This window comes from Scatophagus argus, chromosome 1, assembly GCF_020382885.2.
Source record: "Scatophagus argus isolate fScaArg1 chromosome 1, fScaArg1.pri, whole genome shotgun sequence".
Classification (NCBI taxonomy): Eukaryota; Metazoa; Chordata; class Actinopteri; family Scatophagidae; genus Scatophagus; species Scatophagus argus.
In genome coordinates, this window is record NC_058493.1 from 1,504,410 (window position 1) to 1,524,495 (window position 20,086).

The 20,086-nt window shown below is 40.8% G+C and overlaps 1 protein-coding gene across 2 annotated transcripts in view; it reads left to right on the plus strand.

Moving 5' to 3' along the window:
* Positions 1-20,086, plus strand: part of adamtsl3 (ADAMTS-like 3) — a 188,923-nt gene that overhangs the window by 113,317 nt on the left and 55,520 nt on the right. For both annotated transcript variants that reach the window (XM_046387311.1, XM_046387226.1), the window contains exon 7: positions 13,221-13,347. In XM_046387311.1, coding sequence (XP_046243267.1) covers positions 13,221-13,347 — 127 coding nt within the window. The remainder of the gene's footprint in view (positions 1-13,220; positions 13,348-20,086) is intronic.

A 20,086-nucleotide genomic window follows, 5' to 3' on the forward strand; every position in this document is an offset into this window, starting at 1 on the left:
TCAAGCATAAGGATGTCCATCGGTGCACATGGCACCAGGACACTCTGGGCCGGAGGTCAATGATCGACTTTGTGGTTGTGTCATCTGGCCTTCGGCCATATGTTTTGGACACTCGGGTGAAGAGAGGGGCTGAGCTGTCCACCGATCACCACCTGGTGGTGAGCTGGACCCAAACGTGTTGTGAGGGTCTGCTGGGAACGTCTGGCGGAACCCTCCGTCAGAGGGGTTTTCAACTCACACCTCCGGGAGAACTTTGACCAGATTCCGAGGGAGGCTGGGGACATCGAGTCCGAGTGGACCATGTTTTCCACCTCCATTGTGGAAGCTGCTGCTCGGAGCTGTGGCCGTAAGGTCTCTGGTGCCTGTCGTGGCGGCAATCCCCGAACCCGGTGGTGGACACCGGAAGTAAGGGATGCCGTCAGGCTGAAGAAGGAGTCCTATCGAGCATGGTTGGCTTGTGGGACTCCCGAGGCAGCTGACGGGTATCGGAGGGCCAAGCGTGCGGCAGCCCGAGCGGTTGCGGAAGCAAAAACTCGGATCTGGGAAGAGTTTGGGGAGGCCATGGAGGAGGACTATTGGTCGGCCTCGAGGAAATTCTGGCAAACCATCCGGCGCCTCAGGAGGGGGAAGCAGTGCCCTGCTAATACTGTTTACAGTGGAAGTGGGGTTGCTGACTTCGACTGGGGATATTGTCGGAAGGTGGAAGGAATACTTCGAGGACCTCCTCAATCCTGCTGACGTGTCTTCCGTTATGGAAGCAGAGGCTGAGGACCTTGAGGCGGGTCCATACATTGCCCAAGCTGAAGTCACTGAGGTAGTTGGGAAGCTCCTCGGTGGCAGAGCTCCGGGTGTGGATGAGATTCGTCCTGGGTACCTTAAGGCTCTGGATGTTGTGGGGCTGTCTTGGCTGACACGACTCTGCAGCATCGCATGGCAGTCAGGGACAGTGCCCTTGGACTGGCAGACCGGGGTGGTAGTCCCTCTTTTTAAGAAGGGGGACCGGAGGGTGTGCTCCAATTACAGAGGGATCACACTCCTCAGCCTCCCCGGGAAAGTCTATGCCAGGGTACTGGAGAGGAGAATCCGGCCGATAGTCGAACCTCGGATCCAAGAGGAACAATGCGGTTTTCGTCTTGGTCGTGGAACACTGGTTCTCGACCGGAAAAAGGTGGTCTGTCCCCTTCAGGTCGGAGGAGAGTTCCATTGGCTGAACTGGATGAGCTGAACATGGTGGCTTTGGTTCCTGCAGTGTCATAATCATGTCAGAGGCTCTATATTTAGATGAGCTTTGTTTAGGGACACACAGAATGGGATTTACTGTGGATCCTTTCCACTTCCAGGCTGGCTGCTTGATTAGAGGCTGTTTGTGGCAGGAGGAGGAGCACATGTATCACACTTGACAGAGCCATTCCCCAAACAATGATTCATATATACTCACACATAGGTGATGTAGCACAAAGTGGCAGTGCAGTAGAAACCTATCATGAGTAACTCAGAGTTCCTGTCCAACTACCCAGTGATGCATTTCCATCAACTTTGTTTAAGTGCAAAACAAGAATTGATGAGTTTTGGACAGCTAGTTCATTTTGCATTTGCTCTAAGTTTATTTTTCATGCTGGATGAGGGTGAAAATAACAAACTTTGCAACCACTCTGACTTGAACACAGGGGAGACAGTTGGTTTATTCATTTTGTGACATTTTAAGGCTATCAGTAAAGTGTTGGAAAAGGAACGAAAAAGGTGAAAAGTTCTCACAGACAAAAGGGGAGTAGGGAAGTAAACAAGGGAAGGAATTATAGGAAAAGAGGTTATCTTCTGACTCCTCAAAAATAGCCACGATGGTGAGACAGCATCCTAAACAGATCCATCAACCACATGCTCTGCTTATGCAAATCCAGCTGTCAACATCATACATACATCAGTGGAAAAGGCAGATGCATTTACAATCTGACATTTGAAATTGCACGGTACCCTCTAATAATGTCTTAATACAGGAGTCATAAGAGGCTTACACCTTTCCACATCTCTTGCTGTCGTCCTGAAGTATCAGGCTACAATGGAACAGACATTTTCACCTACAGTTAAAGTACTTCTCAGACTGCTAAGCTTCTCTCTGCTTGTTTCTAGTCAACATGAACATGAATTATGTTGAAAAAACACATTAATAATATCGTAGCTTTAGAGTAATGGAGCAGTGATGGACTCCAGGAGACACGTAAAAATAGAAGTAAAAATATTCAGTGTTTACATGTAGTATATTTGTATAAGCAGTAAATATCAGTGTTTAAATCCTGTTCTGTGGTTCTGTGCTCACAGTACCAAAGCCATTGCAAATAATAATAATCATAGTAATAATAAGTAATAATTTGCTAATCCTTTTCAACACATATTTAACTGAAAACATTTTAACGACAATACATCTAATGTTTAATCTCCTTATTCTTTATCAATTTTCAAACAAGTTGGGACAGTTTTAAGATCTCTCAAAAATGGACCCCAAAAAGCAGACGTCAGAAACACACTCAAAAGGAAAAGGAAGCAATTTTACTTTAAAATATTTTCAATAATACAAGTCCAAAGTATTCAGAAAGTTCACTATATACACTATTTACACAAGTTTCTGGGAAATCCAAATTCACAACTAAAATCTTCACCAAACTACGCAGTAGCAGGTTGTCAGGGGAGTGCAAGTGGTCAGGAACTAATATAACTCAATCCCAAAAACTCCAATCTCCATTCCAAAAGAAAACGCAAAGAGCACCAAAGCTGGCTGTGCAGGCAAAGGCAGGATGCAGCAACGAACCTGAACATACACACAACAAGAGACAAAGATTAGTCCGCTTGATTCCAGAAGCACAGAGCAGAAATGAGGACTGGCCTGACATATAGACCACAGGAGTTGGCAGTATGTGTAGACCTGTGTAAATGCACAGCAGCCGATGTGAATACATTGCCTGAGATGAGGAAAAGGTGTGTCAGGAGGCAGATGACTGGATGAGAGCAGGAAGACCCAGAGCAGCTCCAATTGGCCCAGCAACAACACACAATAGAAAACAAGGAAGGAGGGGACAGGCAGAAAAACAGGAAGAACAGAAAAACATACACAATATTAACAGACAGGGGCAACTAAAGAATGGGAAAGTTGGGCACTACTCAAAACCCCCTGCCTGAAACATTCAACTGGCCAACAGGTTCAGTGGTAGCAGTTGATACTATCACAATTGGGTATGACAGGGCCTTGAAAATACACAGCTGAAAAGCTCTCATGAAAAGTACTGAAAAGCTTTCATACATACTTGTAAAATGTGCTCATGTACACAGCTGAAAATGGTCCTCTCACATGCACATATGAAATCAAACTCATTCCACAGACCTCATGCATAAACAAGAAAATGCTGTTTACATAGGTGGGGGGTCTGGGGGTTCTCCCAGAAGAAAAATAAAAAGTAGTTTTAAAGAAATTTCTTACATTTCTACTGAAATGCTTTTAATTTGAAGCAGATGCAAGAAGTCTGAGTTTGTAACAGCGTAATGCACTATGACAGGGCAAACAGAAGCAGAAAAGGTTTTGTAGTAAAATATGACCAAATATGCTTTCTAAACCAGAGGCAAATACAAATAAAGTTGTTGAGTAGCAAGAACCAAATCTTTGATTCGTGTCCTTCACAGCCTAATCCTGTCTCACAAGTGAGCTAATGTTATGAGATTGGCCAGGCAAAGTTAGCCAACAGTGACTCACAAATCGGTTTGCCATTTCAGTGGCAGTGCATTCTTAAATTTAAAGATAAGATAAGATGAACTTTATTGATCCTGCAGTGGGGAAATTCACTTGTCGTGGCAGCTCACAAGAACAGAAAAAGAGTGCAAAAAACAAGAACAGTGCAAAAACAGTTGCAGATGGGCGGCACGGTGGTGCAGTGGTTAGCACTGTCGCCTCATAGCAAGAGGGTTCCAGGTTCGAATCCCGGTCTGGGCCCTTCTATGTGGAGTTTGCATGTTCTCCCTGTGCCTGCGTGGGTTTTCTCCGGGTACTCCGGCTTCCTCCCACAATACCAAAAACATGCACATTAGGTTAATTGGCTACTCTACATTGCCCCTATGTGTGAGTGTGAGAGTGTGTGGTTGTTTGTCTTTGTGTGTTGGCCCTGCGATTGACTGGCGGCCAGTCCAGGGTGAACCCCGCCTCTCGCCCGTAGTCAGCTGGGATAGGCTCCAGCCCCCCCGCGACCCTGACGGATAAGCGGTATAGAAAATGGATGGATGGATGAATGACACAGTGATGCTGTGATAGACAGTCAAAGCAGTTGCAGCAGCATTTATGACTGAACCAACTCAAAGATTGGTCCAAAAATGTGTGATTTATTGCTTTAATTGTATACTTAAATTGAGTATAAGTGTTGCTCCTCCCTAATACTATACAGTGGTATGAAAAAGTTTGGGCACCCCTGATCATTTTCAGGATTTTCCTTTATAAATCATTGGTTGTTCGGATCAGCAATTTCAGTTAAATATATCATATAGCAGACAAACACAGTGATATTTCAGAAGTGAAATGAAGTTTATAGGATTAACAGAAAGTGTGCAACAATTACTTAAACAACATTAGGCAGGTGCATAAATTTGGGCACCCTTGTTGTTTTATTGATTTGAGTACCTTTAGCACTAATTATTGGAACACAAAGTTTGTTTGGTAAGCTCATTGACCCTTGACCTACATACACAGGTGAATCCGATCATGAGAAAGGGTATTTCAGGTGGCCAGTAGCAAGTTGTTCTCCCTTTTGCATCTTCTCTGAGGAGTGGCAACATGGGAGCCTCAAAACAACTCTCAAATGACCTGAAAACAAAGATTGTCCAACATCATGGTTTAGGGGAAGGATACAAAAAGCTGGCTCAGAGATTTAAGCTGTCAGTTTCCACTGTGAGGAACATAGTGAGGAAATGGAAGACCACAGGCACAGTCCTAGTTAAGGCCCGGAGTGGCAGGCCAAGAAAAATCTCTGATAAGCAGAGGCGAGGAATGGTGAGAACGGTCAAACTCAACCCACAGACCAGCTCCAAAGACCTACAACATGATCTTGCTGCAGATGGTGTCACTGTGCATCGTTCAACTATTCAGCGCACTTTGCACAAGGAGATGCTGTATGGGAGAGTAATGCGGCGGAAGCCTTTTCTACGCACATGCCACAAACAGAGTCGCTTGAGGTATGCTAAAGCACATTTGGACAAGCCAGCTTCCTTTTGGAATAAGGTGCTGTGGACTGATGAATGTAAAATTGAGTTATTTGGACATAACAAGGGGCGGTATGCATGGCGGAAGAAGAACACAGCATTCCAAGACAAACACTTGCTACCCACAGTAAAATTTGGTGGTGGTTCCATCATGCTGTGGGGCTGTGTGGCCAGTGCAGGTACTGGCAATCTTGTAAAAGTTGAAGGTCGCATGGATTCCAGTCAGTATCAGCAGATTCTTGCCAACAATGTTCAAGAATCAGTGACAAAGTTGAAGTTGCGCCGGGGCTGGATACTTCAACAAGACAACGAACCCAAACACTGCTCAAACTCTACAAAGGCATTCATGCAGAGGAACAACTACAACGTTCTGGAATGGCCATCTCAGTCCCCAGACCTGAACATTATTGAAAATCTGTGGTGTGATTTAAAGCGGGCTGTCCATGCTCGGAAACCATCAAACCTGACTGAACTGGAGATTTTTTGTAAAGAAGAATGGTCAAAAATACCTTCAACCAGACTCCAGACCCTCATTGGAAGCTATAGGAAGCGTTTAGAGGCTGTTATTTCTGCAAAAGGAGGATCTATGAAATATTGATGTCATTTTTCTGTTGTGGTGCCCAAATTTATGCACCTGCCTAATGTTGTTTAAGTAATTGTTGCACACTTTCTGTTAATCCTATAAACTTCATTTCACTTCTGAAATATCACTGTGTTTGTCTGCTATATGATATATTTAACTGAAATTGCTGATCCGAACAACCAATGATTTATAAAGGAAAATCCTGAAAATGATCAGGGGTGCCCAAACTTTTTCATACCACTGTATATGTGCTTGAACTGCTGGAAGGTAGTAAGGTATTGGTTTCAAAGATGTGGTTTAGATGTTTTCTGCCTGTTCCCATTTTATGCGGCATCTGAACAGTTGGGTGATTTATATGTATGTGAGCTAGGAGAAAGTGAAAGTTTGACTTTGCACCAGGCATGGAGTTGTGCTAATCAAAGAGTTTTTAAAGCAGTTGTAGTGTTTATAGTGTTACTAAAGAAAGGTAAGTCCTTGCTGGTTATTTTTTTTGCCATTTTGTTTCTACATGTTTATTATATACACTATATGTTCTATATTCTGCCATACGTGATCAGTGGGCTGTGTGAAAAACAGCCCCATACCACACCTAAATACAACAATAAAGAAGTGTGTCCAAATGCTTTTGTATATATAGTGTATTTCTGATTAGTTATTTCCCTTGCCATCTTTATATAATTCACAGTATGTTGATTTTATTATTTATGGTTGTGGGTCCTAGGTGATATTCCACGCTGCATCTTTTATTGTTGGTATGCTCGATTTTACTGAGTTGGTTTTATGTTAGTTCACTGAGGTTCACTACATAAGAATTGTAGGATTGTTAGACATTTTACTGCAGTTTATTTTCCTTCTTGTTTTTCCATTTCTTATGTAAGTAACAGATTAGATGCCCCTCAGTATTGACATTTTGAGGCTAAGCTAAGCTAGGCTAAACTTATCCTGGATATAACAAAACTTAAATTGACTGACGACCTTATCATCCTATTGTAGGTTTGAGAACAAACATGTGTATTTCCAGAAATAAGGCATTATTCGTATTTCTTAATGTCACACCACTGATTTATCACTGTCTGTGTCCTTGCTTTATTTTATGTCTGTGGCTAGTTCTCCAGACTTGTTTACCCTGAGGCTGGAATATGTTTGACTTGACTGTTCTCTGCTGAGAAGATCCACCAATGTATAAGTAAACAACTGTGACAGGTGAGCAGGTGCAGATATTGCAAGAGAACTGGTGGCATCATGGAGGCAGTGCAAATGTGTACTGTAGAGTTGTGTTCAATAAGAGAACAGGTTGTGAAGGGAACAAAGAGGAACCTAGAAATCAAGCAAAGCAACGGAGCAATACTCTAAGCCTTAACGGAGCATATATTATGTCTAATACAGCAAATAGCTTTGAAGTCTTTGTTCTATTTGCTTGCAGATTTGGATAGTGTTGCAAGATGATTACTCAAAGATGGATGATTGAATATTTCAAAGCTTTAATCAGCGTTGTTGATTGATAAGATTTGTTGTGTTAAAACTTGAAGACTTTTTCCCTCTTTTCTGAGATCTTGTAGAACATGTATGAAAATTTCAATTGTGTAATAATAAACACCCACAGTAGTGATATGTTTGAGTCTTTAGTCTACACTGCTTGGCTTTACCCAATCATGCTGTTTTAGTGTTTTAGACCTCTAAATCACTACCCTTACTTGTTCAGTGATTCAGCTTGTCCTGGTATGTCGTTTGGCACCTTTTTCAAGAAACAACTGGCCAATCAGAGCTTTTCAAATAGGATTAAGAATGAGAATCAACATCTCATATAGCTAGCAAGATATATAGCTGCTGTACATACATGAAAAATAGTGACAGAAAAATGGCCAGCAAAATGTCAACCAGCGTGGATCCATGCAGCTGTATTTGGTAAATCAACTTACAGACAGTAACGACTCTAAAATTAGAACTCTAAAATTAAAATTAAAGTTAGCTTAATCCAGATTCTGCGTCAACTGAAAAATGACGATGGTGAAATGGACATGTCAGTGGCTATAGATCAGATCACCATAAGGTGGTTCAACAACTTTAAGAACTTCAGAACTTTAACATTACTGTGTAGACATGTACAAGTCAGTTAATTCACTCGGCTCCTAAAAATAAATGAGCTTCACAAATCTCCCTCTTCATTAACCTGGATCTGTTGAGTCCTTCGTACACTTGCTGCTAACGGTCAATATAAGTACAAAATTATAAATTGCACAATTCATTATCTCTTTATAACCTACCCCATTCATTCTGAGTCAAGAAACTGTTGCAACAAATAGCATAAATTACATGGACCAGCAATGGTTGCAATTTTATTTGTCATCAGTGGACTCGGGGAACCGACAGAGCCGGGTTAGAAAAACCTCCTGCATGGCCCTAAACATAGCTGTAACCATCTGACATGATTGAGTGCAAACAGAGGACTCGTGACTGTAGCCAGTTTTACTGCTCAAGTCTTGTGGGTCCAGATGTGTTTAGAACTGTGAGTTCCATGCACTCACTCGGCTCAGTTGGTTACAGTCACGAGTCCGTATATATAGTGATTCGGAAGAACTCAAGTCCATATGCAGAAGCAGATTTGCCATGACTATGACAATTTATAATTATTATTATGAAAGCAACAAACATGCATTTTAGATGAAAATTAAATTGTATGTAATCTCTGTGACTCCGGTATTTTACCTGGGAGTTATTGTATTGTTGATAAGGGAAAATCAAAATAAAATAACCCCTTTCCAAACAAGGAAACCAGCTAACATTTACACAATGTCAGAAAATGTCAAATGTCAAAAAAAAAAGGGCTGGCAATTCATTGAAATGATCATATCAGCTATTTTTCTAGAAAATTATTAGAGCTAAGACTGCTGTGTTAATGGTTTTTCTTTAGAAGATTTGGAAATTCCTTAGTGTAATATTATCTCATTTCAAAGTGGGAATAAAATGTGGCTTACATTTTCCCAACCTTGACTTTCTTAGATGTAGTAATCTGACATTTGACCTACATTCGAGATGCTATACAGCATTACTGTTGTATATGCTTTTAATCCTCAGAATTAAACTCCAGCTCAGTCACTAATGGCCTTATTTCCAGGATTTTCTCAGCTGCACACTATAAAGTACAACTGAGAGTTTCCCATTTCCCACTCCCATTTTGAACAGTGAACAACATAAGTTTCTGTCATTGAAATTACTGAGCTTCCTGTAAATGTCAGGAGGGTGCCAAGGGTGGAGTTATTCCTAATATTAAGTTTGAATAATGAAAATGGTGCTCCTTGAAGGAGCAGAAAGTGATTTTAAAAGGGGAACTTACTCCTCTTTGGAAACAGCCAGTACAACTGTGTTTTTGACTCACTCTCCTGCAGTTCAGGTTAGTGCAGAAATGCAACGCTCTGAGGCTGGAGGTGTTTTATAACGTTTTATATGAAGCTCCAGCATGAGATTGAGGGAATGAAGGTCCAGAGATGAATAAATAGAAATGTAGCAGTGTCCAGGGTTTGGGTCACCAGGGCCCCCGCCCGCAGCTGTTGCTCAAACCACATTGCACCGACCCCTTCTGAACCCTCCTGTGGGTGATGGCCCTACAGGAGGGCAGGCCAACGTTGCCTATTTGGGTTCCCGTGGGTAAAGACCCGGCCACCAGGCACTCCAGGCCCCAAACCCAGGCCTGGCTCCAGGGTGGGGCCCCAGTAACGCCAATCCGGGCGACGTACACATCCTTGATGTCATACCATTCATTAAAGGCTTTTGGACAGCTCTTAGTCAAACCTGTCACCTAGGACCTGTTTGCCTTGGGAGACCCTACCAGGGGCATTAAGCCCCTGACAACATAGCTCCTAGGGACATTCGGGTGCTCAAACCCCTCTACCATGTTAAGGTGGCGGTTCAAGGAGGGGTTTGTTTCGGATGCCTCCTGGACACCTCCCTGGGGAGGTGTTTCGGGCGTGCCCCACCGGGAGGAGACCCTGAGTAAGAGCCAGGACACACTCGAGGGACTATGTCACTCGGCTGGCCTGGGAACGCCTTGCGGTCCACCCAGAACAGCTGGAGGAAGTGTCCAGGGAGAGGGAAGTCTGGGAATCCCTGCTCAAGCTGCTGCCCCCACGACCCGGTCCCAGATAAAGCGGAAAAAAATGGATGGATGGATGTAGCAGTGCCTGTTTCATGTTTGTATTTCTCACAGCCATTCAACTTAACTTTTCTGCTAATGTTTCAAACCAAAATAATAAATAAAATAAGATTTCAGCCTGATGCTATTTGAGAAAAGATGGCAGTCTCTCTATTTCAAGAGCGAACCTTTCAGTTTTTTGCAAACCTTGCAAGTCAAGTCAAAACAATACATTCCTGCACTTTTCATACTATTCAGTTCAATTTCAATTCAAATTATTTATATAGCGCCAAATCACAACAGTTGTTTCATGGCACTTTCCAGTTAGAGCAATTGAGTTTTGTTGGGTTGCATGAAATTAGATTGAATTAAGCTTGTACACCAGACTGGACAGGCAAAACCAGCAAGATCTACCCAATCCTAACTTTCACACATACCACATGTATACTGAGTTGTTCCCCAGCACAGGGCTGTTCCGAACATAGCAGTAATTAAAACTGTTCAGTATTATTAATTATTTAAACATACAACAGATGACTTATTTACACTGAAAATTTAACATAACTTTTCACGGCAGACATTTTTGTTTACACTGGAAAAGCACATAATATTTTTGCTAGTGCCAAGGGCCTGACTCTGTTGATGATGTTTCACTTTGTTAATTTTACCTGCACTTTTCTTGCAATGAAAAGCATGTGTTTGTCAGTGTCTAAAGCCATAGTAGCAGTACAATAATATCCACAGGATTCAGTGAGCTGCAGAGTGAAGGAGACTTTCATGGTTGAAAAGATGATGGGTTGTAATATTTGTAAAACTGTTTTGCTGGTTTGGCGTGTGAGAAGTCAATATCACAGCTCTCCTGCGTTACTCAAGTGCCGACTGCTGCCAGCCCACAGTAGGCATGGACACTTTCGCTTCTCTTTCATGTCTGAATGAGTGAAAGCAGTTTGTGTCTGGGTTTACTTTCTGAGAGTGGTGGGCCTCATAAGAGTGCTTTTCTTGGAGTGTGATTTACTGCACAGTAAGCCACCATTGTTAGTCATCCAGATCCAACTTGGCTCCTGCTACTGTAGTCTGGAAATTAGATCATTACTGATCATTTTTAGATTTAAACGTCCAAGTCAAACTAGTTGGTCATCTTAATTTTATGGAAACGAGTATATGAAAGGGAATATTAATAAGTGAACACACTTTTCACTGTTAAAAGGAGTGTTTGGGGGCCACACTGGCAATAACTGTGGTCAGACAGTTTATTTGCTGTCTGTCCTTCCCAGTCTTCTGAACATGATATCTCAGGAACACCTTGAGGGACTTTCTTCAAATTTGGCCCAAATGTCCACTTGGACTCAAGGTTAAAGGTCAGCTTCACTGTGATATAAAAATTTTTTGTCCATTACTCAGCACCATAAGTCAGGAACAGAAGAACAGATTGTGACCAGATTTGGTCAGATACTGAATTGGTGACACTAATCTTGGGTGTCCTCCTTGAAACTGTGCTGACTCTATAAATCTTCTGAGCTTTCAAGTTGAAGATGTGTGTGGAGCATCCACCTTTTAGAATTTGTAGTTTCTTTCCAGTAACATCTATACACCAATCAGCCACAATATTAAAACCACCTGCTTGATTTTTTAGAAAGTCCCACTTGTGCTGCCAAAATGGCTCTGACCTGTCAGGGGAAGAGACACAGGACCTCTGGGGGTATTTTGTGGTCAGTGGCTTTGGAATGTTGAATCCTTTGGGTCTGATGCGTTCAGAGTGATGGGAGGGTGGATATGGCTTATTCCTGTGCATCTGGCGGATCTGTGGAGTCTGCAGACCATTGTTGTGGTCCTGGAAGCATTCCTGTGCCGTTTTGAAAATGTGATGGGGCCCTCAAGTTTAACTTAGTTTGAAAGTTTGAATGATGTATCAGAATCTTTCTGAGTAATAAATAAATTTATGGTACATTATTAAACTTAAAGCCCTCCCAACAATCATGCCAGGTGCACACAGGTGCTTCATGGCAGGTGGTGCCAACCCAGGCATGCAGAGATAGCACTGGGCATGGCAAGGAAGAAGCTGCATCATGTTGGGATGGGGACTGCAGCACAGGAAAGGGGTTACTGTGATGTTGTACCAGGAAGTTCGTTAGTGATGGAATGAGGCCAATCCCTCCTCTTGTGCATGTATATGTATTAATAATACATCACACAGCCACAGGAAATCCATCTGTATACAAGGAGAAGAGAAAATAATTACAGTTCCAGTGAGTAAAGTGGAGGAGACAAATGGTGTGTAATGTAAAGTGTGTATGTATGTGTCACTTTGTTTTGTCAGCCTGTCACAGTAACTCAGCATGGAGAGATTTAGCATCTACATCAGGCTGTGTGTCTTTATGTGTGTGCTTCAAAACAACATTAAATGAAATCAAACTCAGGTGACCCACATTTTCATTTGAAAAACAGACTTTACTTTTGGAATGGAAGTGCTCTATTCAGTCACACAGTAAATCTTAACAACAACAACAAAAAAAAATCATAGTACACACGGAGCAGTATTGAACCGATACAAGGTGTAACAATACACCTGGCATAAAATGGTGTAAATATTCTTTTTTCTATTATAAGAGAAAGGACAACAAAATAGTGATAACATATTAAAAGGCTTTAACATTAAAAAGAAGCACTTACAGTGTTCTACCAATAACAAAAACTGCACTGTAGTAAATTGTGAGGTACATTTCATGCCTGAAGCAAGCATTTCATACCCTTGCGGGAAAGGAGGAGAACTTACTAACATGAGTTGGAAACATACTGGGATACTTGAAATGCAAGTGACTGTGCATTGCAGATGTTGACAGATGTGTAATATGTTTGCCCCTGCTGACTATACTTTTGCACACAGTACAGATCACCTTGACTGCATCTGTACTGACTGTAAAAGCAGTTATATTTTTATGGCTGGGGAAGTATGACAACTAGGCTCAGCAGCACCTTCTCCTCCACTTTGTTTCTCAGTTCCATGTTGGAACATGGGGTTAAGGGACAGCAATACATGGCCAAAAACTGACTGCTAACTATGGAGGTAACAGTCACTCAAGCTTGACTGACCAATCAACTGATATTACCTTCCCCAGAGACTCACTGCATCATAATTATATAAAAGAGGTGCCACAAATCACAACATTGGAGAAGCTGGAATCTGCTAATGTATATATCAGCTGTCTTGCCTCTCTGTCTTTTAATCTGTGGTCAGTTCCTTATCTGTTTCTGAGCATGTTTATGTTGTGTGTGCAGGAGGTGGGATGTGATCGTCAGCTGGCCAACGGTGCCAGGGAGGATAACTGTGGTGTCTGTGGCGGTGATGGCTCCACATGCCGGCTAGTACGAGGACAGACCGTATTCCACCTTACACCTGAAAAACGTAGGTATCCGACTGATGTAGTCTCCAACTGTGTCCAATTCACACACATGTCTCCATTCATTCTGGTTCCACTTCTGAGCTTCATGTTCTCCAAGCTTATTGTAACTATTTAATATGGTGAACTTTAAATCTAAATTACATCTTTTTCTCAATCCAATTGTTACTAAGTCTGTCACCCTTTGGCCCTCTACAAATGCCCATGCTTGGCCTAGGTCATTTCAGAGACTACACCCACAGCTCAGGCCTAGTTTAACTGTAGACAAAGCGTCACCAGCCCTCCTGCCAGTCAGTGTCAATGGGAGGTATGTAATAAAGCTGCATATTTGTCTCCCGGGGCTTTCGGTCTGCCACCTGTCTGGGCAGTATGATCCTTTCTGAGTTGGCCACAGGCCTTCAGAAGCTATCTCAACTTTGGCCTGCTCTTCTCTCTTTGCCTTCAGCATTTATTCATCAAGGCTGGACTATTAAAATGCCATCTGGCTACAGAAACCCACCCAATGGCAGATTGAACTGCACCATTCACATATTAATTGCTTTTTTCCTCCCAGGCTTTTAAATTTAACACCCAGAAGTTAAATTCATAATTATGTTTTGGCCAATTGTTGCATGAGATTGGTTGGTTAAATCACCAAAGACACACACACACACACACACACACACACACAAAACAAGTACTGTGCACAATAGGAAGAGCCAAGCAAAAAAAAAAATGTGTTCAAAATGAGTTTTAATCAGATTCCATCTCAGTTTTAGAACCATTCAGTATTGATTATTCAGTCTGTCACAAGAGATTAAGTAGAAAAATGCTGACAAGGAGACTGGTATTCATTACTTACTGTAGTTTTCTGGAATATTGCTAAATAAACAAACAAACCAATACATACATAACACTCACAAAACACTTGCATATGCCTGTCTATATTGAATGGAAGATTTCTTTTTTACGCATTCCTTCTCTTTCAGTTTTCCCTGTCTGGTTGATGTGGAGTCTCCTGCAGCACAAATAACAGCTTTAGAGTATTGAAAATGTATTTTCCACTCAGGTGGAAGTTTATTTAAATGTAAGTAGTGAAGATGAACATGACTTTAGACCCTAAAAATGAAAGGTATTAGAAATCACAGCCAGTGACCATGTAATTATTTCTCTCTCTTTTAAATTTTATTTAAAGAGTGAAAACTTCTTGAGGTGGGGTTTAACATTGAAAGGTTTAATCCCATCCAACCACAGTTTGAACTGTTGAATTTGGGCAGGATTAAGTATCTATTGTGACTGGATGCTATCTGCGAGGACTGAGTGTTGCATGGGTAGTTGGTGTACAAAGACCAATGTGGTATGGAGAAGATCATGCAAGTGTTGTGTATTTTTGTTAGAATTTAGGGTAGTATCTGCATTTTTGTTACCTCACACATTAGCTAGCTGGGGTGCTAGCTAGACCAATAGAATTAATAATAGAGACAGCTTGGTCATACTTATAACTAATAATAGCTAATTTTTCAAGTATATTAACAGCAGACTGAAGTACTTGTTCTGTTCATTGGAAAGAATCTCTTTCTCTAACCTTGTGAACTCTACATGAGGAGCTCTCCAAGAAGTTGCTGTGATGACACTGGCTGTGATGACATGTTACTTTTTGACATGTACTTTAGAGGAGTTTGCAGAAGAAGGACCAAGTTCATTTATTTTGACAATATTGAGCTTCAGGTGATTGTTGTTGCACCATGTGATGAAGCTCTCTGTTAATCGATACATGCATCATGTAAGTCTGGACAAACATGAATAGAAAGAGCAACTTGTCTTGGATGCGGAATGGCATATGTATACAAGCAGTAATTCTAGTCACTGAGATTGTGATGGACAGTGACTGATATTCATCATATTTAAAGTACTTTGGTTTCTTTTTGGCTGTTGATTTAAACAAACTGAAATTCATGCTGAGCTTAGTGCATGGTTAGTAAAATAGGAGGATGATCTGAGTGAGATGGCCAAGGCTCCCCAAACTTTAATAAATGTTATGTTTTGTTTTGTTGCTGATACAAAAAAAAAGTTGTTGGTATTATAATAGGAACAGCAGCAATAGTATAACTTTCATGTGAGCAGTGTGGCAGTAGGGATGGCAGCAACAGAGTGAGCAGAGCACAGATTGCTTAAGAAAACCAAAATGATTGAAACATTGGTCAAGGTAATTGGTAAAAAATATGGTTGCCAAAGATGTTTGCCAGGATCTTTGCCAGATAAAGGTGTCACATTCGCCAAATCAGTTCAGCACAAAAAATCCGTGAGTGCTAAAACAAGGCCTGCATTTCATTCAGGAAGCTGTTTGATGTTTTAAGTCAAGGATGCAGTTGTAACTGAGGAAGATGTATGGGTAACAAATGTAGTATCACTACCAAGTCATATATACAATTCAGTTGCTGCTGAGCTAACAAGGGAACTACAGATAGATAGACAGATAGATAGGGAAATCACAGTGCAGCAGCAGCAATACACACAATAAGCTATACAACATCCTGCACCAAGTGTTGCTGGTTTTGTTTTTGAGTGCTGGCTTCATATAGTTTTCTTTTTTCTTTGTCACTTAAATGAAGTTGCTTGGGTTTTTATGGTTAACACTTTCAGACAAATGGGAAGTTTTCTTCTTGCAAGTCACAGTTCACTCATGTCTAACAAACTAACTGGTGGAGCTGTCAGTCATAATCCACAGATGACAGAGGTAGGATATTTCATTTGTTGAAACTTTCATGTTTGTGACAAAACACCTTCCAACTTTAAGGTGAGAGTATTTCAGCTAAAATGTGTTCCAATAGTAATGGAAAACAATGACAGGAAAGTAATTTGCACTATTGGTCACATTTCTTGGAGCTGATGGCAAGACCACCACCACTATTAAAAACTTTATTGTTGATTCTTCTGAATCTGTAACTTTAAGACGTTTGCAGTAAAATTACTGTTTTTGTTAATGGAGTCTGGTTATAATTGCAAAGTACCCTGTTCTCAATCAGTAATTCACCAAAGATTTTTGTTCCTATCAATCCTTACACGGAACAGTAAGGTCACGGTTATCCTTTCAGTTGTGATCATGTTTTATTCATCACACTATAACCTATTTATTTGGCATGTTTTCCACCAGACATTTTGGCTATTTGATGTATTCTTCTGCGAGACAACATTTCAGATGAAAGAAAGATGTGAAACCTGAAGATAAGAATAGATGAATAAGATTTGAAACTGTAAAAAAGGTGAATCTGAAAACATGAAATCTACAACTGAAAAAAGTAAGACCTCAAATATTGAAATATACTGGATATGAAAGTGAAAACTGAAAATAGTCCTCAGCATCCACATCCACCTCTGATGTGGCCAACACACAAAGACAGACAACCACACACTCTCACCTAGGGGCAATGTAGAGTAGCCAATTAACCTAATGTGCATGTTTTTGGTATTGTGGGAGGAAGCCGGAGTACCTGGAGAAAACCCACGCAGGCACAGGGAGAACATGCAAACTCCACATAGAAGGACCCAGACCGGGATTCGAATCTGGAACCCTCTTGCTATGAGGTGACAGTGCTAACCACTGCACCACCGTGCCGCCCTGATATCTAACCTTTAAATGTAAAATTAAATGTCTATATAAAAGATGAAATTCAGTGTAAATATGGTCCAGTGGCTAAAGAGCCATGAGGCCTAATGTTCTAAATTAGATACATTTGTGTGAGATGTTAACTTTAAACCAGATTCAGGAATGCTGACTCTGACATCTGACTTTCATGGTAGGTTGAGAGAATTCCTTTAAATGTCTAAAGTCTAATAGTCTACAGCCACCCTCGCAAAATAAAAAAAACCCAAAAAACTCCATCAATCACCTTTGGAATAAACTGCAAACTGAAATTGCAAGCCAGGCCAGCCTGACCTTGCTATTGAATGGGCAAAAATTTCACAGAAACACTTATGGATCTTCTTATGGAAAAACCTTCCCAGAAGAGTGGAAGCTGTTATAGATGCTGGAAAGTGTCATGAGATAACGTTTGTTGTGAAATGGCGCCATATAAATAACCTGAATTGAATTGAATTGAATTTCAGGTACTTTTCTACATATGTATGTACATGAATGTCCCCATCCAACTGGTCATTCAGATTCTTTCTCTGAGTTTCCCAGGATTCTGTTTAAAAGTGTTGAAGACATTTCACTTAGAAACTTTAATAAAGTGTTGTGGTGTGGGGTCCAAGGGGTCACTAACTTTATTATCGTTCATCCTCTGGGAACCATGAATTTATTTACAGAATTTCATGGAAATCCATTCAGTGTTTGTTGAGCTGCTTCAACCTGAATTGGTTGATGGCTCAAACAACACTCCACTCTTGGAGTCATGCTAGTGCATTGGCTAATAAAAAAACAAATACGTTTCTCATTATGTGGGTACAAAGAGCATCTTTTCTTAGCTAAAATCTGCGTCAGTCTTGTGTGTGTCTCATCATTCTGTGACACATACCTTTGTTTAATTTTCTATTTTATAACACAATATGTCTAAATAGGGTTTCTATTCTCAGCACATACTGTATGTTTCTGAGACGAGTCGGCACTGTGAAGTGGTGTGAAATGTGTGTGACACTCATTTTACCAGAGGAATGTGGGGAACCTGCAAATCTGTGCTTAAAACAAGTTTCTTCTGTCCAGGCACACTTCCTGTCAGACTCATTTGTACATTTGATTTTATTTACTGTTACAGACACACAGAGCATCACCTTTGTTCCTCTGTATGCATTATTCATCACTCTATTATCTATCAATCACTGCATTTGGAAAATGAATCGGCTGCAGGATACCTTAAAGCCTGAGTTTACAGGTGGAACAGACACAAAATGAGCTCATAACTGTTCATCTGTGTCCATTTCTCTTATTTAGTTTGAAGGTCACTTTAAAAAGAAATACTTGGTTTCTCATTTAATATCCATTTTGAACATAGAGGAAAATCAAATAGCTGTAGCTGAATTTATTTCGTTGTGCCCATAAATTTAGGACTTTGCAGATGCAGCATAATTTAAGAGCCAAAGTCCTGCGGCTGACAGCCAGAGCAGCTTATGTAGTTGTTTGAGCTCAGTGCTCATTTGATGCCAGAAGGAAAGGTAACTCTCATAAAATGTGGAAAATATAATTAACACTAATTTTATCTATAATGGTTTCGCCTCATTACTACACCTCTTTTCTTAAACACAGAGAGAAACATTTCTAGTGTAAAAAGTCAGAATTTTTGCAAGCTGAAAAACAGAAATCCTTCCAGAGGAATGTACATTTTCAATAGTTTGACTGCTGTTTATGTACGCTGTGAACACAACCTTAAGAGAGTTTCATGATTGGGTAATTACAAAGACTCACTGACAGAACAGCACACATGAGGATGTTGTGTATGTCTGCAGAGCTGTAAAGCAGGCAGATTTAGGGATGGCAGTTACTGTAGAGTGTGGTGGTCTACTTCAGTCAGTGCTCTCAAAACAAGATACAAGATACAAGATAGGTTTATTTGTCACATACACAATCATACACGGTACAATGTGCAGTGAAATTCTTTTTGTCCCTGCTACCAAAAAATAGGTAAATAAAAAATTTTAATTTAAAGAAAAAAATAATAAAATAAAAATTAAATTTAAAAAAAGTGAGAATGTGCAACAGTGAGAGACTCTCACCACAAGCAGGGAGTACAGTGAAGGAGACGTTTATTTTTATGTGAGTTATTCCAGTGCAAGTTATATTGCGCAGTCTCTCTCATGCAGCGTACAAAATGTGCAATATGCATACAAAGTACCTAAGTCCAAAAGTTTAAAGTTAAAACAGAAAACAACAGCTATAATAATTTATTTTGATTTTCACATCAGGCAGATTTGTAGCCTGAAAACTAGGGATTTTTGGCTTTTCTAGACATTTTTCAAGGTTGAAAAATCAGAATTCCTTTATTTATCCCTGGAGGGAAATTCTTGAAAAAAAAAATACTCATGCCACTCCACACCTCTCTCGTGTTGACACGAGAGAGGTGAAAAGGACACTAACACAGAATTTGTTGTAGTTCACCTGAATGTATCCCGTATGATGGTATGTTAAGGGGTTACTGCATACTTATGGAGTAGAAGATGGAACTGCCCAACATATGCTTTTGGCTACACTGTAGTTTGACATGCCCTCCTCCATTCGTCTGGGCTATGGTGATGACACAAGTATCAAACATGGGCTGCAAGGACTGTGATTGATCAGCTTGAGCTGCTTGTGTTTTCTCTTGATTGTTGAGAGTGAAGACAACATTCATCAACATTGCCCCACCCCCCTCTCCCTCTCTCTCCTTGTCTGTCTATCTTTCTCTCTCTCTCTCTCTCTCTCTCTCTCTCTCAACCCAACCGGTCAAGGCAGATGGCCGCCCATCTTGAGCCGGGGTCTGCTCCGAGGTTTCTGCCTTCTAAAAGGCAGTTTTTCCTCGCCACTGTCACCAAGTGCTTGCTCAAGGGGGAAAGTTGGGCTCTCTCTATTTTACAATTTAATTAAAGAGTTTGGTCTAGACCTGCTCTAGTTGGAAAGTGTCATGAGATAACTTTTGTTGTGAATTGGTGCTATATAAATAAACTGAATTGAATTGAATTGAATTGAACATTAAATAAGTTTTTAAAAAGATGCAGTTATCCTCTTCTGGTTAAAAAAAACCCCAAAAAACTTAGGTCAAAAAGATCATGCTTTGGGTTACAGTAAGTACATTA